Below are 26,600 nucleotides of genomic sequence, written 5' to 3'. Positions count from 1 at the left end.
GCTTTTGGTGGAAATTCAATTGGCATGTTGTAGGGAACAACAGCCTCTTCCTTCTTGTCTTGTCTTGCTTGTCTTGAGTCTTGCTGAGTAGGGTCTCATTCTTTGGTCTCTTTGCAATCTCATCGTCACTCTCACTGTCTCGCTGTCTGTTATTATTTCTCCGTTTCTTTTTGTTCACTACTACTTCAAACGGTCGATTATCATCTTGTCTGTCCTCCTCACTACCACTTAGGCATACCGCCTCAGCCATTTCTTCGACGCTGTCAATAATCGAGAACAAATGCACAATATCCTGTATCACCACGTGCAAAAACGAAAAGTGTGGGGCAATCCTCCACCTCCCACCAATCAGCGGACGCCAAGAGCGCCAACCTAGCGACCGCACACAACCGTGGTCTGGATACAACTGTATCTCTCTCTCTATATATATTTAACTGTACTTGTGTACAATGCACACATATATACAATATTTTACATGTATATATATATAAGGTGATTAGAGATATATCACAATATATCCATGATGAAGTTTTATACCATCTTATTTTCTTGTCCTTTGTCAGACCTCAGCACAAAGTGTGTCGCACCTGACAACAGGTCCGGCTGAGGCCGACACATGTTCAGATTCATGTACCCCGTTGTAGTACAACGAAGCATTAGGATAAACATTCAGAATAAACCTAAATTAAATGTGTTGGGTTGTCAACAGTTCGATCCCAACAATATAAATTGAATAAGATAAATATAGTAAGCACAGCATACTATATTTATACAATCATTGTTACAATCATTGGGGCAAAATTCTTGTAGCTCCTAAGTAGTAATATCCCAGGAACATCAACTAAATTTCGGAGACTTGAGGCAAAGTGAAATTCACACCAATTACTCCCTCTATCATCATTCTATTATGCAGGAAGAACCGCACGTCTATGGGTCATCCAATAATGTTAGCAGACTTCTAGATGCCACCACTGCTAGGCTTAGGCTTGGCTACAAGTACCTCTGGGAGTTTGTAACATCTGCTGATATAGATTTGACTAAATGTAAACTCTGTCAGCAGAACTATTCGCATACTTTGCGTCATTATATAATGGAATGTGAAAAAATCGCGGAATTTAGAGATAACACCATCAATAGTGTCCAAGAAATGTGTAAGTACTTCATTCATAATGATGTGCTGCCCGAAATCTTAGCGAAGTATCCAAAATTTGCTTGCTGTAGGTAATGCATGCACATGACTGTAAAGCTGCCGCCCAGTTGGGTGAGTGTGCAGCAAGACTAGTAACTGTGTGACTCACTATAGATGTAAAGTGCCTCGTATAGTGACTGTTGTGAGCCTCTTGTAATGTCACTTGTGACACCTCTTTGTGTCACTTGTGACACAAAGATTATTGATGTGCAAAGAGCTAGAATCCAGCTCAAAAATCACGCTCAGGAGTCAAATTTCCGACATTTCAGATAATTTGAAAACTGCAGGGGGGTTTGGGCAAAATATGACCCATCGCTGTTTTCAGTAATTGGCATATTTTCGGTATAAAAAGTCGTAATTTGAAGATGAAAATAGGTGCAGAGAGTCAGAATTCGGCTCGAAAATCTCGCCCAGAAGTCAAACTTCCGACATATCATATATTTTGAAAACTGCAGGGGGGGTTTGGGCAAAATGTGACCCTTCGCCGTTTTCAGTAATTGGCATATTTTCGGTATAAAAAGTCGTAATTTGAAAATGAAAATAGATGCAGAGAGTCAGAATTCGGCTCAAAAATCACGCTCAGGAGTCAAATTTCCGACATTTCAGATATTTTGAAAACTGCAGGGGGGTTTGGGCAAAATATGACCCATCGCCGTTTTCAGTAATTGGCATATTTTTGGTGTAAAAAGTCGTAATTTGAAAATGAAAATAGGTGCAGGGAGTGAGAGCAGGTTTGCCAGATTGGGCTACAAGTAGCGAATTCGGCTACTTTTGAGAGCCCCACGCTCCCAAATTTTTAATTTCGCTACTTGCGACTTTTTGGGCTAGTTTAAACGCAAGTTGGGCTACTTTGGGCTATTAATATTAAGAAACTCAATGATGATTATTTATGCTTTAATAATATAATCTGTACAAATCACAGCCGAGTCCAACAGCCCCACTAACAGAAAACAATTTTACAACCCAGGAAAAGTTTCAAAATGTTCAAGAAAGATGTGATAATTTTTTAGTGAAAGCTTGCAAATAGCTTCTTTCTTGTATTCTAAGTAATGTTGAAACTATAAAAATCTATATAAAGAAAAATCTAAAACTATATAAAGGTTAAAAATCTGTTACCTATCATATGCCTTAGCTTACATGGCCACCATTTTCGGAACTTCCGTTAGTATTAGCTGACCAATCTAAGCTTAGTGAAATTGAAAGTCAGTGGAGCCTACTGTTAACCATTGACTAGTCCAACATTTGTAAGGGACAAATTCCGACATCTGAATCGTCATTTTAGACCAACAAGACAATAACTGTCAAGAGCAATCAATCTTAGCTACCTATGTGCTTTAATATACTGTACCTACAATTTTCTCTCATCTTTTTTTCATTTCATGTAATCTGTTATCATTTTTTGTCTATAATTTTGCAAGTATTTACCTCCTTAAAATTTTCTTAGATTAATGACCTGCCCGAAACGCTGCGCGTGCTAGTGGCTTTACAAGACTGTAATTACCATATTTGTATCCTCACATTCCTTATGTACATTCTTGTATATGCATAAATAAATAAAAATAAAAACAATGCTGGCGATCCCATACTGATTGACCTCGCTGAGTTTGTGTTGAAAATATACAGCTTGCCAATCGGTCATGCCCTGGTTGAACGGATATTTTCGAGAGTAACGTCTGTGAAAACTAAACTGAAATCTTGAATGGGAATGGGACTTGAGCTTTTGACATCAGTCTTGAGAATCAAAACACATCATAAAGAAAAAGTAACTTGTTGCTCGTCATTTGAACCACTCATGTCAATGCTTAAATATGAGTCTGCAATATACAAGAAGGAGGTTGTGGATGCAGATCAAGATCTTGGTAATCTTCAACTGTAAAGACGTGGAAGGACTTCACACCCATTAAGCTTCAAACAGTAAATATTGATAAGTTATCATATTATCATATTGGTTAAATATATATATGCAGATATTGTTAATAAAACAATTAAAATCTTTTAATGTACTCTATATATCATAATAGATTACTTTGAAACCCGTATCAGTCACTAAACAAAAAATTAGGCTACTCTTATTACAAATTCGCTAATTTTAGACCGTCAGTTCGCTACTTTTAGCAATTTGAGTCTAGCAACCCTGCTTTCAGCCATTTGGAGGTGGCAGCGCTGGTGTCAACACGACCCTCACCGCCCCGGCCAGCTGGGGGGCTCACGTTGTGTTGTAAATCACAACAAAGAATACATAAACATGGCGTCTGCATATTTCAGTCACCTATTGCGTAATTATGCAAAACCATTTCTTAATTCGTATATCGCGCAAGTTAGAATTACTTCTGGATTACAGGTAATTATAGAAAGAGTTGTATTATCAGATATACAGGCAATCTGCTATTTGCTGATGATACAACCTTCATTTTCTCATGCTAACCAACTTATTCTAAATGACATGGTGAATACTGAACTTTATTAAGTTCTTTTTGTTGTTGACTGCTAATAAACTTACCCTAACATCGACAAAAACATTTTACATTTTGTTTGACAACACTTCCAACAATCAAATTAAGAATTAACAATACCCAAATTGTGAGCAGAATAGATAGGACGTCCCTTGGTGTTCACATTGACAACAAACTAAATTTCCATTGCCATATACAAAATATTACTAAAATGGTTTTTAAAACAGTACACATTCTCTCCAAAGTCAGCTACAGTACTATGTTCCTCGCCCTGCCCTAGTTACTCTATTATTCACTCATTTATCCATATTTCATCTATGGTATCTGTGCCTGGCAAAACCACCCCCCTTAATTACCTCTGACCCCTAATTACTGAACAAAAATCAGCAATTAGAACAATCACAAATTCCAGTCCCAGACACCAATATGCTCCCTTATGAAATCCTTGAACATGTTAAATATCTAGTCTCTGCACATACTCTCAAGTGTTCTTTATATATCTATAAAACTCTGAATTGCAATGCCATTCCTGACCTTAAGCGCTTCCTAGAAGGCTGTAATAGAACTCACGGTCACCACACGAGAAACAATTCTCTCTCTTTGATATCCCTAGAGTGAGACTCAACCAAAGTAGAAATGTTTATTGCCACCAGTGTAGGCATCCTCACTTCTGCTGTTGCTTGGGGCAGTTCATAGATGCAAGGGAGGGAACAGGCTGCAGAGATCAGGACAGGTGTCCCAGGACATCAATGGGATCAGCATGAACCCTAGAATATTTTGTGCATAGTGTGCAGAGTAGAGGCATAGAGGATGACACTGGAGTGTGGAGGCCAGTCTGTGAGCCGGCCCTTAAGTACCACAGGCTGGGAGACGGAGAGACCACCTGCCCTCTCTACCAAGAGAGGAGCTGGTTCTGCTCTTCTTTATTTTTACATCATCATAAATCCTAGCCTCTGTAGGTTTTCCAAATACTGTACAGTACTAAGTGTAGCTATATTATAAGGATACTATTCTATTTCAGGTTAAATGTTGGAATAGTACTACATCTGAAACTTTAGACAGCCCTCTATCCAGTGCTACAGCATCAGAAATTGTGAAATCTGAGAGTGGTAACCAGCTTGTTAAACTTAATAAGGCTATGAAGGCATATCAAGAGAAAGCACAGGCACATGGTAAGACATCATTGCTAACTTCATATTAAACTAATATATTTACTTTAAGAAGCAGATGTTTATCAGAGCTGCTATTAATTGTTGAAAAATAAGGGAAATATTTTATCAGGTAACAAATATTAATTTAATTATAGCAAAATTGCAAAAATCGAATTGTGAAAATGATCTGGGAGCCATTGAACATAAGAGCAACATATGAATGAAGGTAACTGCAGAAGCCCTATTGGCCCATACGAGGCGGCTCCTATTTATGTCCACCCAATCTCATTCATATATGTCTAACCAACACTTGAAACAACCAAAGGATCCTACTACTACTGTATTATGTTACGCCCATAATTAGTAGGGATCTGTTCAGGATAAGGGCAGAAATGTATTTGGATTCAAGGCTGTAATCATTATGAGATCCCAGTTCGATTTATCAAGTAAGAGTATGGAAGGAAACTCTGGAAAGTTTTAAGCATACTGTATGTTGGAAAGGTACATTATTAGTGGTTTGATGAAAATGAGCTATCTCATATTGTCCATTAAGCTTTCTGCAGATTATTTAAATTCTATGTAATAACTAAAGTAAAATACAGTACTTTGTACTATATTTTAGATGATTCATAAATTAAGTTTTCATAACTTATAGACATTTTTGGGGGGAGCCCTGTCGGCTCCCCGGAGCTATCCAGGCTGAATGGATATGTATATCTTTCTTGCATCAGTCAATGCATGGAGTTTTTGCCTACCAGGGACCATGAGCCAGAACCTGGCCTCTTACTAATGCAGATGTACATCATGTACTAATAAAAAAAAAAAATAGAGGCACGAGGAGCAATGACCAATAGAGACCCCCTGTGGTTGGGAGCATTCTATATCTGCCATCAACCGGGACAGGCAACCAGAAAGGTAGGTGCCCCAAAACAAACCCCTATTCTGGTAAAACTATTGCGGCCGAAGGCCGAACAAGTGGACAGAACTCCCCAAACGAAAATTAGTAATCTAGCTTGACATCATGTCACCGCGCCGCTGTCTGCGCACTCCCCCCCCCCCACCTTCCCTCCCCGGGAGAGAGAAGGGGAAGCCCCGAACCCATCCGCCTGCGATCCAACCTTCAGTTCTTGGCTGATTCTTATGTTTTTGTTTTCTGCCAGGTGGAGGTGGGGGATCTGCCTTTGTGGTCCCCCATTGCTGTTCTTGGGGTATATATATTTATAAATCTATATTTCTGTGTTTGGTGGTCCTCTCTGCTTGGCCCCTGTGAGTGGACATGTCCCTGGAGTTCAGCTTTAGCAGTTTGTTTGGTAGACTTGGGTGTCGGTTTGCAGTACCTTGCCTGGGCTTCCCTTAGCGTGTAACCATGGCTAAGGGCCCTGGGAAACCCCACGGGGGCTATGTGGTCCGATGGATGTGACCCCTGAGTCCCCCCTTGTGTCTTGCGAGTTTGAAGGTTGCTTTGTCCCCTTGTCTCAGGGTGACACTCGCCTGTTTTGCCTTCACCATGCTGCCTGTTGAGTCGATGATTGTTTTGACCCAGAGTCGTGCAATGTGTGTCATCTGTACGTGCTCCCGTTCACCCAAGCCACTGGTAATGATGTGCAGGTGCAGGCAGCTGCGTTGTTGCATGCTAGGTTTAGGTTGCTACAACGCTCTAGGTTGGTTGCAGGCCCCGGATGCCTCGAGACTGCCCCGTTTGGGTTAAGGGGTCCGGACTTGGGGGTGGGAGTCACTTCGACTCCGGTTCCATCTGCTCCTCTTTGTCCTTCCCCTTCTGTTGTGCATACTTCCTTCCCCTTGCTTCCGGCTCCAAACCGTAGGCGGGTTTTGAGATTGGGGCAGGGTCTGGTTGGGTTGAGACGCGGGGGTTTTCCTCTTCAGGGGTGGCGGCGGAGACATTCGAGCCTGTTCCTCCAGCCGTGCTGTATGGGTCATGATGACATCATGCTAGTTTGCTAATTTTCATTTGGGGAGTTCTGTCCACTTGTTCGGCTTTCGGTTGTAATAGTTTTACCAGAATAAGGGTTAGTTTTGGGGCGCCTACCTTTCTGGGTGCGTGTCCTGGTCGATGGTAGACATAGAATGCTCCCAACCACAGGGGGGTCTCTATAGGCCTTTGCTCCTCGTGCCTCTCTAGAGGGGGGGCCAGGTTCTGGCTCGTGGTCCCCGGTAGGCAAGAACTTCATGCATTGACTGATGCCAGAAAGATATACATATCCATTCAGCCTGGATAGCTCTGGGGAGCCTCCGGGACTCACCCAGAAAATGGTGTTTCATTACATTCAACGCTGGTTTTTTACACAGATGCATTTATGTTCAACCAAATTGGAGAGTATGAAATTGGTCGTCGCCACCTTGCTAACATGATGGGGGAAGATCCTGAAACATTCACTGATGAGGATGTTGATGTAAGTGCCTTATAACTGTTCAGGTCAGCTTACATAGTGGAGAGAGTTCTAATGTACTGTATCATGAGTAATGCATTTAGAGTGGATAGAGTTTTAACATTTGGGATATTTTTTAGTGAAGATTATGCTTTATGTCAGAGATTTTCAACCTTTTTCAATTTGTGGCACATTGAACAAGGTGCTGAAATTAAGATGCTATATTTTCTGTGGGAAGCCCTGCCGGCTCCCTGAAGCTATCCAAACTGATATGTGCTATATGAGTTAGGGGTTATCAGCCACAGTCCTTATGCCTACCGGGAACCATGAGCCAGAACTTGGTCCCCTCAAGAAAGACACAGGGAACAATGACCTATGAGCACTTTACATTTAAAGTATGTCATAATTGCCATCGACTGGGGAAGGACCCAGAAAGGTAGGCGAATCAAAACAGACCACTGTGTGATTAATCTATGCAATCTACATTCCAAAAGATCAAAATAACTCCCCTAGAAAGAAACCAAGCAAGTGAACCTTCATGCAACTAGCACTTCTGCTCATTAGCGTTACCCACTTCCCCCATAGGGGGAGGGGGGAGCCTACTCACCGGAGCCAGCAGCCCACCACTCCAGTTCTTCAATGATGAAAAACCGCCGACCGAAGGGAGGAAAGGTGTTAGGGAGCCACTGGGGCTCCCCCAGAAAAATTTGTTTCATTACATTTAACGCTAGTTTCTGTGGTCGATGACAGAATATGACATACAGTACTTTAAATGTAAAGTGCTCATACGCCATTGCTCTCTGCACCTCTCTGAGGGGGCCAGGTTCTGGCTTGTGATCCCCAGTAGGTAAAAGAACTCCTGTGACTGATGACCCAAACTAATAAAGCACTATATCAGTTCGGATAACTTCAGGGAGCCTCCTGGGCTTCACCCAGAAAATGATGTTTCATTACATTCAATGCTGGATTTTTCTTTGTCTTTCATAAAAGGTGGCCTCCTCTGCTGATGCACCTCAGGGAATTATCTAGGGCAGCTACTGAGGAAATCCTTCCAGAAATCAAGCATTGAATGGAAGGAAACACCCTTTTCTGGTGGCCACTAAATTGCTCCCTGGTCTGTTCCTTTCCTGTAGTAGTTTGGGCTGATGGGGAGCCAGGGTGGCTTGGACCACCATCTGGTAATTGTCAGATGCTTCACAGATGGATTATTTTCCCTACAGCAGCAATTGTTTGTGTTGTTTTTCTTGGTCACAAATTCTTTCAAGCTAGGGGGAAACTACTAAGTTTCCCACTAGGAAAGGGCTGTTCATTTCAGTTAAAGTTTGATCTTTGATGTCTCATCAAATGGTACATTTTGGGGTGTTGATTAAGCTTTGTTCTCCACTATCTCTCCATCCCTAAACTATATGACAAGGTTATTTGAAAAGTTAATTGTAACTGAGGGGCAAATGAGCAGTATACTGGATAGATCCTGGCCCTGACTAGGAAATTAACTGAGGGGAGCTGCTCAGAAAGGGAAATTTTATTCCACTCAATGTTATATTTTTTATTTCAGAAAGCTATTCAATACCTGTTGCCATCTGGATTATTTGAACCACATGCTCGTCCAATGATGAAGCATCCCACTGAGGTTTTTGCAAAGAAAAAGCTTGCAGAATTTGATGAAAATGGGCGTCCATTCCATCCCCTCTTTTACACAGCATATCCTGAATATTACCAAGTTTTGCATGTAAGTTTATTTCAAGACTACATAGTGTGTAGTTTTTAAATGGTTTTACTATTACTTTCCGGTACTACAAACACACCAATAACACTACCATGCCTCCGGATGTACACAGGCCTACCGTGAACCATAATAAGACTGGTGTGCTCACAGAGGCCATTGCTGCACCTTATATGAGATGATTTGTGTGTGAAGGTTTGAAGGTATGAAAGGAAAGGTGCAGAAGGGCATTGATTTTTATGAATGAACCATGACAGTAATTCTGGATTAGATTGAATAATCTCTGGTGACACTAGCACCATTATGAGCCTGCAGGAAATATTTTTAATTTTTTTTTGGTGTCCCTGTAACAGTGTGTTGTCTTGTAAGATTATAAGTTGCTTTCCTTCAGACATAGTGGACCTTACCTTTGAGAGCGGCTGAATCATCCACTTTTAAAGGAGCTTAATTTATATAACTCAAAGCCTAATTATAATATAATTTTAAATTGGTAGTAAGCTCACTAAATGCTATTTTCATTCAGGACTTAAGTGAGAAAGTACAAGAGTTGGATCGCTTCTCTGACCGAATGATGCAAGTCAACATACATCAAGATCAGGAGAGAGCACTGTGAGTATAATAGCTATATGAATCATAATTTACAACTTTTAATGTTTAGTATAATTATTGTTACATGGAATTTACTTGATAAAATGATTTTATAAGTCAAGATTAAAATATTTGCAAATGTTCTTTTCTTTGCATTGCATTTATTTCGTTGCCGGGCGAAAGTGTTATCACTTTCGTCCGGCGATGAGTCGTCCGTAAAACAGGGGCAAGTCCGGCGAGGACTCAGCATTGAGTCTTCCGTGCGGCAACAGTAGCGGCGTTTTCGGGAAGGTCTTGCTGCGGTTTTGGACATTATATGCATATACTCTTGTAGGGAATTTCATTGCGTATACATTGATACCAAAATGAAAGTCCTAGGACCAGAACTGAGGTAACAAAGTTGAATACAGAATACCCGTTTGACAGTTATGATTTATCAGAATCTAGTGTGACACAAAGTATTGGCTGGTATCAGAATTTAGCATCAGGAAGCTACTGAAGGCCCCACTAGAAAAGGGCATTTCATTACATTCAATGTTGGATTTTTTGTTCTGGCAGTATTTCTGGGAAGGGTTAGTAATATAGACGAACTGGTTTTAATGATGACTTGACCAAATCATTACAAAACTGAAATGTTTGATATAGTAATACAGTACCAGCTGTTATCCAGTATAACGATTAATAGTCATGTTAAAAATTTAATTTTCTCTCTTTCTAGAGACTTTAAGGGTTCAGAATGGGTTACAAAAGAGCACCTTGAAGGTATCCTGGTGGAAAATTTGAAAGATGAACAAGTAAGTATTCAGTAAGAGTGTGCAGTCTTTTAGTGAGATTCATCTTCCTAAACAGAGAAAATGCATTCTGTCTCAGTCATCATACCATAACCTAGGTTATTAACATCTTTCTCTAAGCAATCAAAAATATCCTGGCTGTCCATCATTTGCCTTGTTTTCCTCATTTTGATTTTGTTTTAAAGTAGTAGTTTGTTTTGTTTCATTTATCCTTTTTGATTGGTTTCCTCAGCTTTAGATAGTTATCTGATCCCCATGCTTCCCTTGTAGAGTGAACCAAATTCTTGTCCTGATTAACAGTAGATCAACGAATGTTTCAGAGGTCTAGCATGAGCTTCAGGCTTAGTGATACCAGCACACAACCACTAGGAAGCTACTGAGGGCCTATCAGAAAAGGGAGTTTCATTACATATATCACTTGATTAATGCTAAGTATACTGTATACATGAATTTTAGTAAATTTGTTGAAGAAGTAAGCAATATTTCAATTTTTTTCAGTATGAATTTTTCATCAGATCGATGAATCGTCTTGTGGATCATCCATACTCTTACAGAGCTAAGGATTTCATCATGAAGTACAGAAAGGATGTACCATCAACAATTAAACATAAAGATATACCAAAGGTAGGTAATTGCACTCATATAAGAGAAATGCCTGAAACCAGGAATACAAAGTGTTTTCTGTTAGTGTCAATGCTGACACAGAAGGCAGTTTGGGAATGAAGCTCCATCCATGGGTAATTCTAAAAATTAGAACTTGAAATGGTGTAAATGTTGCAGATACTCTAATGCCACTCTTGAGTTTTGGAACTCACTTTCTTCCAGTAAAACAGTAATATGCTGGTGCATGTAATTACCTAAATGGTAGCTAAAGGATGAGAGCTATGCTCGTGATGTCCAGTCTTCCCAGCACTCTTTGTCATATAATTTGAAATTACTGACGGTTTTAGCCTTCACCATTTTCTCACCTAACTTGTTCCAGCCGTCTGCCACTCTGTGAACGTGAATTTTCTTATATTCCTTCGGCAGCTTTGTTTACTTAGTTTAAATTTATGACCTCTTGTTCTTGAAGTTCCAGGTCTCAGGAATTCTTCCCTATCAATTCTATCGATTCCCACTACTATTTTGTACGTATTTTGTACGTGGAAATCATATTGCCTCTTTTTTTCTTTTATTTTCTAGTTTTGGCATTTTTAATGCTTCTAACCTCTCCTTGTAGCTCTTATCTTTCAGTTCTGGGAGCCACTTAGTAGCATGTCTTTGCACCTTTTCTAGTTTTTGATATGCTTCTTGAGATGTGGGTATCATACAACCACTGCATATTCCAGCTTTGGTCTAACAAAAGTCATGAACAATTTCTTTAGTATTTCGCCATCCATGTATTTAAAAGCAATTCTGAAGTTAGAAAGTGTAGCATAGGCTCCTCGCACAATGTTCTTTATGTGGTCCGCAAGTGATAATTTTCTATCTAGACCTACCTCTAGATCTCTTTATTAGAATTCTTTAAAGATTTCTCACATTATTTATAGGTTGTGTGGGGTCTATGTTCTCCTATTCCACAACATGGCATTCATTCACATTAAATTTCATTTGCCAAGTGGTGCTCCATACATTTTTGTCCAGGTCCTCTTGAAGGGCATGACAATCATTAAAATTTATCTTCCCAATTCCGGTGCCGCTTTGATGGGATGTACTGCTTGAACGTAAGTCGTTCCTTGAAGAGGACTAGCGATTCATCACTCAACATTCTGTCCTGGTACAAAATAGTCACGGAACTTTCCTCTCATATCACTAAAAATCTTCTGTTTTGGTTAAAAAATGGTTCTGTTTTACATTTGTTTGCTATCCCTTTCTCAAAATTTTTTTCTGCCTCCTCACTGTCATATACAGTACAGTAGTTGTTTCTAGCATCTTTGTATCACTGGTATGTTTGGGGGTTTGGCCTCTTCCTATATTGATTCTATTTTTGAGTCTTGGTCTCTGGCCTTCTTGCAATTTCTGCAGAACCAATCCTGTTTCTTGGTTCTGCATCTCTGCTTTGGTATAATTTTTTTTTTTTTGTTCTTTTATCATATATTTCACAAAACTTTACATACATCTCATTTATTTTCTTGTCTTTCCAGTCAAATTACTAAACAAATTTCTAAGTTCCCCATAATCTCCTCTCCTGAAATCAGGTTTTTAAACTGCTTCGTCTTCCTCATTTTCTTCCAGTTTATAATGCATTGCATACTTTATTCCCAAAAAGACATCGTTGATTTATCCAAACCTTTTACCTTGGGTTTTACTCAAGGGAAAAAGGTACTGAATGTCAAATATCTCTTTCTTCTTCCTTTCCTTTCACTAATCCTTCAAGATCAAAGACCTTGCTACTCAAATGGTCATTATTTTCTCTCAATTTACTTATTTCAACATGATAGTTCACAATAATGCCTAATTTTCCCAGCTTGCTGTGTAGACTGCTTATTCATTGATTTCCTCAATGAATCCTCGAAAATCTAGCTGTTTTGTTTTCTTCTTGCTGGTGGCCATCTTGAATTTCATCATCTGGACTGTTAACACTAAGGCAACTTTTTCTCATCCAATTTGTGGCATGTGCGACTGCCAAGGTGACAATGGTGATCATGGAATGGTTTTAATATTTGTGCCACTGTTTGAATATAATTGTTTGAGTAAAAATCAATAATAAAGGTTATTTTTTTCTTTCAGCTAATGTTTACTTCAGAAGGAACACCTTACATGGTAGCCAGAGGTAAAAGGAAGTGGGGTGTTGCAAATGTGACTGTTTATGGAAGAGGCTCTGGAAAGATATCTATCAATGGTGAAGATATTCTCTATTTTAAAAATATTCAGGATCGAGAGCAGGTTGGTGTTATATATTACAATTATGCTTTAAGCACTGATATTAAATATTTTATCTACTATCTTATACTTAATCTGCCTCTTTTTGTCATCTAAAATGCTTATAGCAAGTCATAATTGGTAATAACTTGCTTGTAATCATAATTTAAACATGAATATTCTCTATCTTATTGCTGTATACATTACATAACATTGTGGAGGATAATTCTTTATACTTTTAAATTTAACTATAAATCATATGCATAATTCAGAGGTGTTGCTTCAAATATATTGATTAATTTTTGGGTAATTTTTAACTTTAAATTCTTCTTTATTGCAGATTATATTCCCACTACAGTTTACTGGATTGATAGGGAAAGTTGATGTTGTAGCTGATGTTGAGGGAGGTGGAACAACTGGACAGTCAGGGGCTATACGTTATGCTATATCATTGGCCCTGCGATCTTTTGTTGATGAAGATATGGTGGAGAAAATGAGACTAGGTTGGTGTTTTTCATGTCAATCAATTGTTTTTATAAAATGTGTAAAAATTACAACACAAACATTCTTCATTCAATATTTACATATCTCATTCTTAGCTAGGTAAGAATGTACAGTAAATGTGTAGTTGTTTTAAAAAATATTTTAAAGAATAGTATTCTTGAGATGATTGTGGTAACAGTAAGGAACACAAGCAAAATCATAACATCTTAAAGGTATATGAACAAGTAGCTCAAGTCTCTTCTCAAGGATGAATATAATGTAGGCTTAATGAGAGCCTTAGTAATGAACCAGCATAGATGGAATTATGAACAATGCAGCTGAACTCAAGGAACGAACAAATGAGGACAATTGGGATGCAGTTACACTTACAGAAAAGATAACAAGATGCAGTCATATAGTGTTATCAAGATAAGTGCGCAGTGATAAAAGCATCTGAGAACAAGAGATGCTTTTTCACCCACAGGGTTATAAACCTATGGAACCGCCTACCCGCCAAAGTCATAAATACCAAAGCTTTTAACATTTAAATGCAGCCTGGAAGAGGCACCGCCGTAGGCAGACGACCGATTCTTTTCTTTTCTTTCGGAAAGCGAGTGCGGTGGCCCGAAGGGCCATCCGTACGGCTAAACGTGAATGTTGGGCATCTTATATCTCAACAATTACGTCCGAAACCCCTCTGACCCAGATCTGGAAGCGTATCCGCAAGATAGAGGGTAAATTCGTTCCCGATGTTTCACCGGTCCTTCACCTCCATGATACTCTTGTGGCGGACCCGTTGCAGGTCGCTTCCATACTGGGTTCCCACTTTTCTTCTGTTAGCTCTGGTCTTCATCTTCCCCAATCTTTTCTTCTTCGTAAACCTGTCCTTGAGTCTCGTCCTTTAGATTTCTGCACTCGTCTTCAACTTCCCTATAATGATCCCTTCTCTCTCTCTGAACTTCGTTCTGCCCTGGCCCTCTGCGGTTCTACGGCGGCGGGCTCCGATGGTATTCATTATGAGATGCTTCGCCATCTCCCTCCGTGCACGTCTCTGTATTTACTGAGTCTGTATAATCGGATCTGGGAGTCGTCGTCAGTTCCTGAGGACTGGCTCGATGCCGTTGTCCTCCATGTTCGCAAACCGGGGTCTCTGCCCTGGAAACACAAACCGAAACTGTCTCTATTTTCCGCTTGCTACACCTTATAATAAAGTTGTTACATCTTGGCTTAACGTGTTTATGACGTATTAGAACGTTGTTACAACTTGCTATATTGGTTGTTATAATTGGTTAGGAGGTGTTAAAACTTGTTCGAACGTTGTACCAACGTCGTAGTTTCGGTGTGTGTTTGGCGGGTGGGTACTTCCCCTAAGGACTTTCGCCCTATTGCTCTCACAAGTTGTGTCTGCAAACTCTTTGAACGTATGGTTAACGTTCGTCTGATGTGGTTCCTGGAACACCATCACCTCCTCTCCCCTTCTCAATTTGGTTTCTGCAAGTGCCGCAGCACGACAGATGTCCTGGTGAACTTGGAGGTCTATATTCGTACTGCTTTTGCTGCGAAGACCTCCGTTGTTGCCGTCCTTTTTGACCTGGAAAAGGCTTACGACACCACTTGGCGATATCATATTCTATCTCAGCTTCATTCTTTTGGCCTTCGTGGTCATCTCCCTCTCTTTCTCTGCAGCTTCCTCTCTCGTCGTTCCTTTCGGGTGCGCCTTGGTACCACTCTCTCTGCCTCTTTTCAGCAATACAAAGGTGTGCCCCAGGGTAGTGTTCTGAGCACTACTCTTTTTTTGGTTGCCCTCAATGGTCTTCTTTCCTCTCTTCCTTCTGGTGTCTTCTCCGCTCTCTATGACGATGATCTTACCCTTTGCTGTCAGGGTGATGATTCGCCTCTCCTTCAGCGCCGGCTTCAACTTGCAATTGATGCCGTGTCGTCTTGGGCCACCGATCATGGCTTCAAGTTCTTTACTTCTAAGACTTGTGCCATGACTTTTACGCGGAAACGGGTTGTTCTTCGTCCCTCTTTGTCACTTTATGGTCATCCCCTTGAATACAAAGATTCCGCGAAGCTTTTGGGGTTATTCCTTGACACTCGTTTGTCTTGGTCTCCCCATATCTCTTACCTCCGTGTTGAGTGCTCTAAGGCCCTTACCCTCCTTCGGGTCTTGTCCCATACTTCTTGGGGGGCAGATAGGTGCACTCTCCTTGCTTTACATTCCTCTCTTGTCCTGTCTAAGCTCGATTATGGTTGCCCTGCTTACTCGTCTGCTTCTCCTTCTACTCTTCGCCGTCTTGATGCTTTGCACCATACTGGGTTGCGCCTCAGTTCTGGTGCCTTTCGTTCGACTCTCGTCCTTAGCTTGTATGTTGACACTGGCTTTGTCTCTCCAGGACCGCCGTGATCGCTACTGTCTTCGCTATCTTGCGCGGTCCTTACAACATCCTTCCTCTCGCCTCTGTCGTGCTTTAACTTTTACCCCTCCTGCGGTTCCTGTTCCTCTTCACCACCTCCCTCTTTCTGTCCGGTTATCTCGCCTCCAGGATTCACTTTCCGTTCGTATTTCTAATGTTTCTCCTCGTGTTGTTCCTTCTTTGCCCCCGTGGAGAGTCCCTCTTCCGTGGTTTTGTACTTCCTTGACCCGTATCACTAAAGCTTTTACCCCTCCTACGGTTCTAAAACGCCTTTTCCTTGAGCACTTTTCTTCTCACTCCCGCTCCGTTTCTGTCTTCACCGATGGGCCTAAGTCGGCGGACGGTGTTGGCTACTCTGTTGCTTTTCCTGATTGCACTTATATGTGTCGCTTACCTCCGGAGACTAGCATCTTTACAGCGTTACTTTATGCTATTCTCTATGCTCTTCGTCTCCTGCTTTCTCGTTGTCAGTCTTCCTTTGTAGTTGTTGTTGACTCTCGTAGTGCCCTCATGGCTCTCAGGTCCTTTAATCCAGTCCATCCAGTAGTTGTCGAGATCCAGCATTGGCTGTTTCTTGTTCACAGTAAATTTAAGTCGGTTGAGTTTTGTTGGGTTCCCAGCCATATTGGTGTGTCTTTAAATGAGCGTGCGGATGCTGCCACCAAGGAAGCTGTCCGCTCTTGTCCCATCTCTCGTAAAGGCATTCCGACTTTTACCCGGTTATCCATTCCTCGGTCCTTACCCGTTGGCAGGCTTCTTGGTTGTCTGTTACTGGTAACAAGCTACGTACTCTTAAATGTTGTGTTTCCTCGTGGCCATCCTCCTTCCACCGTAACCGGCGGTGGGAAACAGCTCTGGCGAGGTTGCGTATTGGCCATACTCGCTTAACCCATGGTCACTTGATGGAGCGCCACCCTGCTCCTTATTGTCCTAGTTGCATTGTCCCTCTTACGGGCGTGCATGTCCTGACTTCCAGGACGAGCGTGTGTCTTGCTTTCCGACCGCCCCTCGCGGTCACCTGTCCCTCGATAGAATTCTTGGTGACTCGGATACTTTTGATATCGTTCGCCTTATGCGTTTTTGTTCTCGTATTGGCATCCTTGGTGATATTTAGCGCCCTCTGATTATTTTGCGTATTTGATGGTGCTACATAGCCTTCCCGGTTTGGTGCCTTCTTTTGATAATTACTTACTTACTTGTGCAATAGAACCAGACTTAGTTATGCAGTGGTATGTCTTGATAGGAACTACTGTATATTAATAAAGAAATTAGGATGAGATTTTGTGAAATACTTATAGTATGAAAGGACCTAGTCCTACTTGATGGATGGTATCACACTAGATTTGTGAAAGACATATTGCATGTTATTTTACATTATAAAATAATTACATGCATGTATATTGGTTTTCCAGCTGGACTCATCACTTTTGACCCTAGAAGACGTGAGAGGAAGAAGCCTGGATGGAAGGGAGCCAGGGCAAAGTATACCTGGAAAAAGCGTTAAAAATCATAGTGCAATACTCTTAAACTGTGCAGGTCTTGATTTAAAATTCTTATAAGTTGTACAGTACTGAATGTGGTTTAATAAATATAAACTCACAATCATGTTTTCAAATTTTTACCTGGCAAAAAAAAAAAATTAGAATGACACAAACCATGTTTAAAATAAGTTTGTCCTTCGTATAAATATCTTATAAGCAGGCTATAAAGAAAATAAACTGTAAATATTTCCTCTCCATGGGCACTGCTATGCCATGGAATTTTGCCAATTCCACTGATGCAGGGAAACCGGCAATCACCACCAATTATGCCTAAATGATTGATCATGTTTTTTTCCTAACGATATGCCATCTGGATCACCACTAGTTAATAATTGTACCAGTATCCTCAATATTGGTACTTGTTCAACCTGTCCTACAAAAAATGCTGTATTTTGATCGTGTGTGGTATACAAGGCCAAACGTTGTTGTACTAGAAAATCGAAGCGGCTGGCTCGTGAAAGTGATGTAATGTCCCGGTTTGTTTTGGGTCCTCTGGTAAGTTAGATGACTTTAAATTGACACTTTTTTCTTGATGTTGGGAAACCTTAGGATGGGCTGATAAGCTTTAGCCATGTCTCTAACATTTTACTTCAAGCATAAGTAAATGTGTCATCTTAGTTAGCCTGTATTAGCTTCTATTTGTGAAAAATCAGAGTACCATGAACATTTGTGTATTTACAATTGAGCCACTATAACAAAATCCTACTTGCATGTTCCACATTACTACAGAATACATTAAAATTCTTATATTGTACCATCCTTTTACTGTACAAGTCAGGCTCAGTACTCGAGACATGATTATTATTATTGTTGATGCATGTCGTTTCTTACAAGGTTAAAGGGCAGGGGCCAGATTTGCAAGTACTTACAAATGTATACATCTTTCCTCAATCTTTGACGGCTTTGGTTACGTTTATTAAACAGTTTACAAGCATGAAAACTTCCCAATCAATTGTTATTGTTATAAACAGCCTCCTGGTGCTTCGGAGCTCATTTACTGTTTAATAATTGTAAACAAAGCTGCCATAGGTTGAGAAAAGACGAACAGGTTCGTAAGCGCAACTGCTTCGTGAATATGGGCCCAGGTCTAGCTAGAGACCACTCATCTGCCACAGTCCACGTGGCCTGTATGCCGTGCCCCGAGAGAAATTGTCAGATCTGTGAGTGGATTATTATACTGTAGCTTTGTGTAGTTTCTCAGTGCAATTCAGTGCTTTTGGAACAAGAATAGAATTCTAATTTGTCTTAAGTTTCCTAAAAAATTTTTAGTAGGAAAAGAAAGAATACTTTTTTTTTTTTTTTTTTACTAACATTACACTAGAAAAGTAAAATAAAATCCAGTACAGTATATAGAATATTAAAATTCATCCAAGTAAGAGCCTGACAAATGTTTTTAAATACTGTACAGTATAAATTAACCCATACTGAAAAATTTTGGTCTAACTAAACAATTGTCAGGCTCTGGGGATATGGTTAAACTTCCCTCTGAAAAGTAGGACATCCAAATTTAAACATCTAGCTGTAAGCCTTCATAATATTGACTGTCCTACTTTTTCCGTAGGAATACACCACACCCAGTTTTTCATCTTATGGAGTGCAGGATGGGGCCAAAACATCATCTTGCCTTCATGAAAATATAAAACTAAAAAGACTTACAATCTGAAAATTACCACACTGCCACTTTTTGTACTAATTTGGTGCCATTCTTCTATTTTTTCTTGAAAGCATCTTCTGATAACACTCCTTTGGCAATGAATACCTCTCTCATGATCTTCTTAAGGTAAGTAAGCTCTTGTTTCAAATTTGAATACTTTGCCTTCAGGAGCTTCTGTCTGTCTTCCTCAGCCTTTATTTGTGACATCAGTTCATCATCCTCCTGTTTTTTCTTCTGTCTGTATTTGAGAGCTGCTTGCTTGTTTTGTTCTTTCTTTCGTTCTCGTCTATTCTCTGGATATGGTATACTTCGAAGTGATGAGGTTTTGCGCGAAACTTTGCTTTTTCGCGGTGAACTTGAGCAAGAATGTTCGTCTGTCTGAATCCACTCAACAAAGTTTTCCTCACTATGTGATGGAGAACTTCTTTGAGTATTTTTGTTACATTTTGGAGATGAGAGAGAATGGAAGAGAGAATCATTACAGGATCGTTCTGGAGTAAGGCTACCAGTTGACGGCACTGGTGAAGGGATTGATACAGGTGATGCAGGTTCTGAACCCCAGGAAGAAACATCAGAACACTCCAAATCGGTACTACCGGATTCTAATTGTGAAAGTAAATCATCCATGTCAGCTTCAACCATGGAGGAATCTAAGGATGTGTTCATAGTAATAAAACCATTACTGTCTGTTTTATTTTCCATCATCTGAACCACTTCATTGATCAAGTCTTCAGCATCACAAATACTGGTAGCAGCATTAAGGGGAGAGGTCGATTGCATATGCTGTGAGTTGTTTGTGCTTGGAATGTAGGATGACTGTGAAGTGGGCAAAACTTTACACGGTAAGTGTAGATAATCATTAGTATTTATCGTAGGTGTACATACAGCCACCTTTTTCATACGGATGATAATCTTTGGGGTTGTTGATGTTAAAGATTTGGGGTTGATCGAGAGACCCTCTTGGGTGCTTGTCTGTGGCGGCAATTCTGAGAGGGGTACAAGCATATCTTCTGGTTTAATGAACATATCTTCTGGTTTAATGAACATATCTTCTGGTTTAATAAGCATATCTTCTGGTTTAATAAGTGTACTAAAATTATAATCATCCACATTGCCAGCCACATCAAGATCTTGAAATGAGATGTCATTTTCCAAATTCTGGGAAAATGCAACATCATCAAACAGCTTTATGTTGGCAAGACCCAAGTTCTCTCTGCTCTCCATCCAATCTGGGAGGGCTGGAAGTAAGAAGAAACATTTTATATTACCATTACAAAATCAGAGACCAGTTCGATACTAAAATTATGGTCGTTCACAAGGAATGCTATAAGAAACAGTATGCTAATACCAAATAAAACTAAAGTATGTAATCTATAATCTAACCATTGCAAATTGATATGTAACAAACTTTATCAAACATGATGACTTCAACTTTAAGGCTTAGTCTCAGATGGAGAATAGCAAACAATAATAATATACCAGGAAATTTATCGGGACCTAACCAACCACAGATTAGAGAACTACTTTGATTGTGACAAATTTTCACTCAACCAGCCGATATCAGAGCCAACGAGAAATGAAAATATTCTAGATCTGGTCTTTACGAACAATGTAGACATTATCAGGGACATTACGATATCAGATACCAAGCTCATTGAAGTGCAAACGACCATCAATACTCAGAATAGACCTAAAACGTTGATCAAGCGAGAGGGGTTATTCAGTAAATTCAATTTTAATAAAAGGATAGACTGGGAGAAAATAAACAGGGAACTTACAAACATTCCATGGGAAATTGTTTTAAGTAATACAAGTCCTACAGAAGGGATAGAAAAACTGACTTTGGAAGTGTATCAAGTCTGAAACATGTTCCTTTCAGGAAAGCCAGAAAGAGATCCAACGTAGAAAGAGAACGCAGACGACACTATAAAAGGAAAAAATAATGGAAATGCTTAAGCAGACACGACTTTCCCGTCAAAGAAGGAGGTGATGACAAATGGCTCAAAAACTGAACTCAAACAATCTAAGGCAGGCAGGTCATTGACTACCTGGGAGAGATGGATTCCCCTGAATGGGAGGATGGTGACAATGTACAACATGTGCTGAACTAGTCACCAAAGAAGAGCCAGCAGAATATGCAATTTGCAAAAGGCTTCCAATTTGACCAACAAAGAGCTGGACCAGAAGGAAGCGGTACAGGTAATCCCAACAATTCCAGTCCATGGGAAAACCATTCACTGCAAGCTCCCTGCAAGTGGAACTGTGTGACCAGGCCACACGTCTCATATCCAAAGGAAAAAATCCCTGTTTAACTTCTATTACATTGAAATTGGACAGAACCTCAAGACTGTATCTGCTAGACAGGGGGGTCTCCAAATTACATTCCATGGGTCACACCTGGCCCAATACAAGATTTTATCTGACCTGCAGCAACTTTAATAAAATTTATTTTCCCCCCTTCCCAAAATCAGTGCAAAGTATCAGGTAAAAGCACACACAACTCTTAGCAAACACTTGTGAAACAAAATAAACACACAGCATTTCCATACAACAGATCCTTGGGTGTTTTTTTACCGTTTATTATAAGGTTGACCTTAAAGCACCAAGCTCCCCTCATCTCCATGACCACGACATAAATTTGGTCCTGATGTTCAATAGGCCTGTGCAAGTCCAGAACCTGGCAGTTTTATGGCATCAGAGCCAATGCACTGGGGAGGGAGGGAATTATCAGGGGAAAGTGCCAAGCCATTACAACTACCGTATATAGCATTTGGGAGGGGTCAGGATAAGGATTTGGAATGGGACGGGGGAAAAGGAATGGTGCCCAACCACTTGGACGGTCGGGGATTGAACGCCGACAAAAATAAATGTGAACAGAGGGCTACACATGAGTGGTAGTAATAACATGTACAGTTGAGAGAATGTATAGACATGAAAAAACCAAGAGTTGGAGCAGTAGAAATGGATAATAGGAGAAAAATGTCATTGAGAACTGTGGATTGAAGAACTCAATAAACTAAATGGTTGAGGGAAGCACACCGAGATTATTCAGGCACTATATGTTGAGCAGATGACAATGGTAAACTGGTGAAGATTTACAGAGTAACAGAAGGCTGTAAAGGAAGTGGGTGGGTATGGTTGTGCAAGTGAGAGGTAGTTTGAAAAATGCATAGGAACAAGACTGGGTGGAAACAGTTTGTAGAAGTGAATGTAGGATTCACAGTTGTGAATATGACGATTCACAATGCGCAACTATAAACCTTGTCATATGAAGCAGTGGAGTAATGCTGTGGATGAGTAGTTGGTTGGTTGGGCTTGTTTATCCATGATGTTATGATGTTGATATAGACAACAATGATTTATTTAATATGGTACTTATAATCTTTCATTATACTGCATTCTTTATTTTTCTCCAGACTTATGCCTCCCCCACTCCATGAAAGCGAGAAAAAGTTAATTTATATATGAAATTGATTTGATTAAGCTAATGTATGCTTCTAAAACTCACCAAATATGGCATCGTCACAGCTGGGATCTAATGTGGCAGTAGGTAGGTAAGATGTTGCTTTGGCCCCCAAGGAAAAATCCTGATCACACTCCAAAGGCCATGAGGCCAGACTGGCCATCCTGCTGTACTCCATGGCTATATATATCTCTTCTTTTTATCAATATAAAACTCCTTGGTGAGATCACCAATGTAATTAAAGAAAACCTGCAATAAAACAAGAGTAATTAATAATACATCATAACAGGTAGAGAATATTGGATATAAGTGCAGCCTTAAACTTTACTAGTCTAGCAGAGCAATCTATTCATACACACTGATTCAGTATACTGTATCTATACAGTATTGTACTAGAAACAAACAAGTTTTCTAGTTAATGTCATTTAAGTATACGGTACTGCATAATGTATAAATATAATCAATACAGGTTTAAATATTATTTCTGCTACTTGTGTAAATGATAATCTTTAAATAGTACTTAATTTGAAAACAAAAGAGCTACACATTCAATCTTCAATTATGTTTATATAGAATGGGAATAAAGCTATATTACACAAGGAAAATGAGAATGAAATCCAGAAAGGTCATGGAAACACATGAGCCTAATGCAGTTGTGGGAATCAAATTCAATTTAAGTAAAAGAACTGAATATTTTATTAATCTGTAAAATGTTAAAAAACTAAACAATGAATTATATAATAAATTAATTGAACTGATACCCCCCATAAAAAATTTAGCACATTTTCCAACCTTTCATCATGATCCAGTAATTAAAAAATACTTGCAATACAAACAGTCTTTGCTCTCACCTATCTAATTTATCCAATTACTTACATAACTAAAATATTTAATCTAAGAAAAATTACCCCCTTTAAGTATGGTGGCATATTTAGCTGGGACACACACACGTCCCTCTCACAGTTATATTCAGCCTCCCTGTGACTAATGAATTGGTTCAAGCTAAGATACTAATTTCAGTGGTGAGGGATAATGCTTGTGAAGAAATTACCAGGTGACCCAGAACCACTTACCCTGCTGGTTGAATCTGGGTGGTGTGGTGGCTGATCTTCCAATATGTTCAGGGCTACTCTTTTATACCACCCGGCAGTGTATCTGGTTGCTGTCATTACTATGTGTAGTATCTAGCTTTCTTCCTTAAAGTTAAGTTAGGAAGAGAGTTTGTACCATCACCTCTATTCTGTGCCTTTTAGGCTCTGGCATTGCAGGTGTTCATTAATATCACCACTTGTTTTGACTGATGTGGTCATCCCCTCCCCCCACTTTCCCTAGTCATACAAGTGTAAATTTATATTGTACATTAAGACTCAAATCTCTGCTAGAGTTTTGGAGAGCTTTCCACTTGTTGGAGCCATCCTGTCTCAGTCAGTTCATACCATGTGGGGGTTTGCTGAGTACACATTTTTGACTTATGGTACCTGTGTGGTTTCACATTTAGGAGTGGGACAAGTTTTGATGCTACTTTTAGGCTATGGCTAAGCTTTTGTATTAACAACTTTTAAATTACAGTTTTTAGATTTTATGCCCAATGTTGCCATTTCATTTATTCAAAGGGGCTGCTTTATGTGCAGTTCTTTTCAGAGATGGTAACTATGCCACTGAATTGCTGCAAACAGGTTAATTTTGATACCTAGTCCTTTTATTGCAGTCCCACCCCCCCCCCTGTTTGGTGTAGACTGCCTTCAGCTCTTAGGAGTGACAGACCTTTGTTGGTGGTCCTCCCTCTCTAAAGTTCCATGTGCTACATTAATGGATGGTTTAGTACCTGGGACCTCTACCTTTGGTGATGAGGGAGATGTTCAGGGCTTTTAAAGGGACTGAGTGAGGCCAACAGTTTAGTTTTCCATCTTTGGGACTAGTCCCTTTGCTGGTCTGTCTTTGCGTACCCAAAATTTTGTTTCTGCTCTGTTATGTTGATTTGTGTCCTTGGCTCCTTCACTTGTGAAGTGGTGTAACATGTGGTTGCTGATCTCTAGCCACCAGTAATGTCTTTACTTGCTTTTCCCCCAAAATATACAAGGCATTTGAGACACTGTGGTTCATCCTATAGGGATTAAGCCTTCCCTCTGGTTTCACCTTGTGAGGGCACTGTGTGGCTGTCTTTCCTCCTGATCCTGAAACCCAAGTCAGCATTCTCACATTTGGAGCCAAAGTTATTTGGGGAACTGTCAGGCACAACAGCTAGAATTTCTTTAGTGCCCACAGTTGGGTCACACAGGTCTCTGACTCCCCTCAACAACAGAATAGGCCTGTGATGTTTTCTACCTTGCTAGGAGACTGCCATCCATCAGATCCTCCCACCTTATAATCATTTCCCAAGGGTGTGTGACTGCCCACTCCTCACTTTCTACCTGCATATAGTATGCAGTCACAAGACAACTGGATTACATCCTCATTCTATAATGCAACCTGTCTTGCCAGAGGCTGCCACTCTTCAGGCTGGCTATGTCCTATTGGAGCTGGATCCTCTACTAGTCCACAAGGCGAGACTTTCTGATGCCTTCCCTTCAGCATGGCCTCACCATGTTCCAGCTCCTCAATGTTTCCTCACACACTGTACTAGCCAAGTGCACCTCCCACCCACCGCTCGGCCCGGGCACCAGGTCTACACGTACTCTTGGTAATAATGCCCACAAGGATAAAACACCTTCGTTGTCCCTGCTTACACGCCTCCACTGCAACCTTCACTAAGGCACTGTCTACATCCTTAGAATAGAGGCCCACTGTGGGTCTAAGAATTTAGTCCCAGCATAGCTCCTAGCTCAACACTACATGTGTACAAAATAACCAACATGTACATTTAGGATAAAGATTGTATGTGAAGTACTAACCAAAGTGGAAGTTTAATATAAGCAACAATCAAGCGGGAGCTTTCAACAAGTAGGTTAACAAATATGGCCAAATGTCCTACCATTCTATGGTATCGCTACTCTTCAAACTCAATTCCATTTATATCTAAGGTATTGTATACATTATGACGTTATAGTCTAACTTTTATTTTGTGGGTAGAGACCTTTGCCAATGTTACCACAGTAATAACACGCCAATCAACTTGAAATTCTGTTCTAGACTATACTATATACCTCAAGAAGAGGTAAAATTATGTTAAGGTTAGTTTAGCGGGGGAAAGTGACTGTGTGAAGGAATATTTCAGTAAATGCGTCATAGAGGGCGGGGGCCGAGAAGGGCCACCAGCCAGGGTCGACACACTCCCTCTCCGCCATCACAACATTTCTCACACAAAAATTACATTTTTTAACCCCCATTCCATTCACTTCTGCGCTCAACTCTCAGATTTATACTTACTCCATCATGTTTGCGGTGTACTGCGCACAGGGCGCGTGGGCGTAGGTGCGTTAAACTACCATATTGACGATGATAACACGGAGGTAATAACAGAGTGCTGGCTGGGTGTCGACATGGGGGAGACTGCTCGCTCCTCCGCGGAAAAACTCTCTCCTTTCATCAACATATTCTTCCGCTCTTAAACAAAGATAAATTATTTACAATTAATACATATATTTTATGTAAAACACTATTCAAATATATATTAAAACTCTAGAAGTATACCAAATGACCTATACAAGGAGAAATTTAGAGATATTTGAGAAAACTAGTTTGGCGAGCGCAGTAATATCTCTGTTATGACGGTGCTTCGTTTAGGAATGCAATGTTACTTAGGATTCTGTGTATATCTTGGAACAAATTATTTTGAGTTATTGATCATTCAGTGGTAAATAATTTGATTGGACTATATATTAAAGTAAAATACAAAATAAATAATTGGTTTTAATAAAGCATATACAGAACAAATCAAACAGGGAAAGATGTGTAGATAAGTCATCCAAAGTTTAACTAA

General features: G+C 40.1%; 2 protein-coding genes across 3 annotated transcripts; one reads left to right on the top strand and one right to left on the bottom strand.

The window, feature by feature from the left end:
• The first annotated feature begins 3,320 nt into the window (after positions 1–3,320).
• mRpS9 (mitochondrial ribosomal protein S9) lies at positions 3,321–17,625 on the top strand. Of its 2 annotated transcripts, none has more exons than XM_045739955.2 (10): positions 3,321–3,465; positions 4,664–4,814; positions 7,101–7,204; positions 8,736–8,909; positions 9,427–9,512; positions 10,210–10,285; positions 10,781–10,906; positions 12,992–13,147; positions 13,464–13,626; positions 17,436–17,625. In XM_045739955.2, the coding sequence occupies exons 2-10, from the start codon at positions 4,781–4,783 to the stop codon at positions 17,525–17,527; spliced, it is 1,011 nt and encodes a 336-aa protein (XP_045595911.2). In that variant the 5' UTR covers positions 3,321–3,465; positions 4,664–4,780; the 3' UTR covers positions 17,528–17,625. The 2 variants fall into 2 exon arrangements, with proteins under 2 accessions (XP_045595911.2, XP_045595910.2); XM_045739954.2 differs by having other exon boundaries at positions 3,329–3,530.
• A 1,336-nt stretch (positions 17,626–18,961) lies between these two features.
• On the bottom strand, positions 18,962–26,403 carry LOC123756703 (uncharacterized). Its single transcript, XM_045739953.2, has 3 exons — positions 26,048–26,403; positions 22,727–22,930; positions 18,962–20,456 (listed from the first exon to the last, which is right to left on the bottom strand). Exons 2-3 carry the CDS (start codon positions 22,857–22,859, stop codon positions 19,273–19,275), a joined length of 1,317 nt encoding a protein of 438 aa, XP_045595909.2. The 5' UTR covers positions 22,860–22,930; positions 26,048–26,403; the 3' UTR covers positions 18,962–19,272.
• Positions 26,404–26,600: the final 197 nt, after the last annotated feature.

This window comes from Procambarus clarkii, chromosome 26 (genome assembly GCF_040958095.1).
Source record: "Procambarus clarkii isolate CNS0578487 chromosome 26, FALCON_Pclarkii_2.0, whole genome shotgun sequence".
Taxonomy (NCBI): domain Eukaryota; kingdom Metazoa; phylum Arthropoda; class Malacostraca; order Decapoda; family Cambaridae; genus Procambarus; species Procambarus clarkii.
Note: the sequence above shows the minus strand (reverse complement) of the source record. Positions and strands in the feature narration are given on the sequence as shown.

Bases quoted from the DNA above. Each gene is read 5' to 3' on its own strand.
- mRpS9 (XM_045739954.2), top strand. From the start codon at position 3,435: ATGGCGTCTGCATATTTCAGTCACCTATTGCGTAATTATGCAAAACCA. The intron at 7,205-8,735 runs GTAAGTGCCTTA...TTTTTATTTCAG, and splicing joins TCACTGATGAGGATGTTGAT to AAAGCTATTCAATACCTGTT. The intron at 9,513-10,209 runs GTGAGTATAATA...CTCTCTTTCTAG, and splicing joins CAAGATCAGGAGAGAGCACT to AGACTTTAAGGGTTCAGAAT.
- LOC123756703 (XM_045739953.2), bottom strand. From the start codon at position 22,859: ATGGAGTACAGCAGGATGGCCAGTCTGGCCTCATGGCCTTTGGAGTGT. The intron at 20,457-22,726 runs GTGAGTTTTAGA...TCTTACTTCCAG, and splicing joins CTGTGACGATGCCATATTTG to CCCTCCCAGATTGGATGGAG.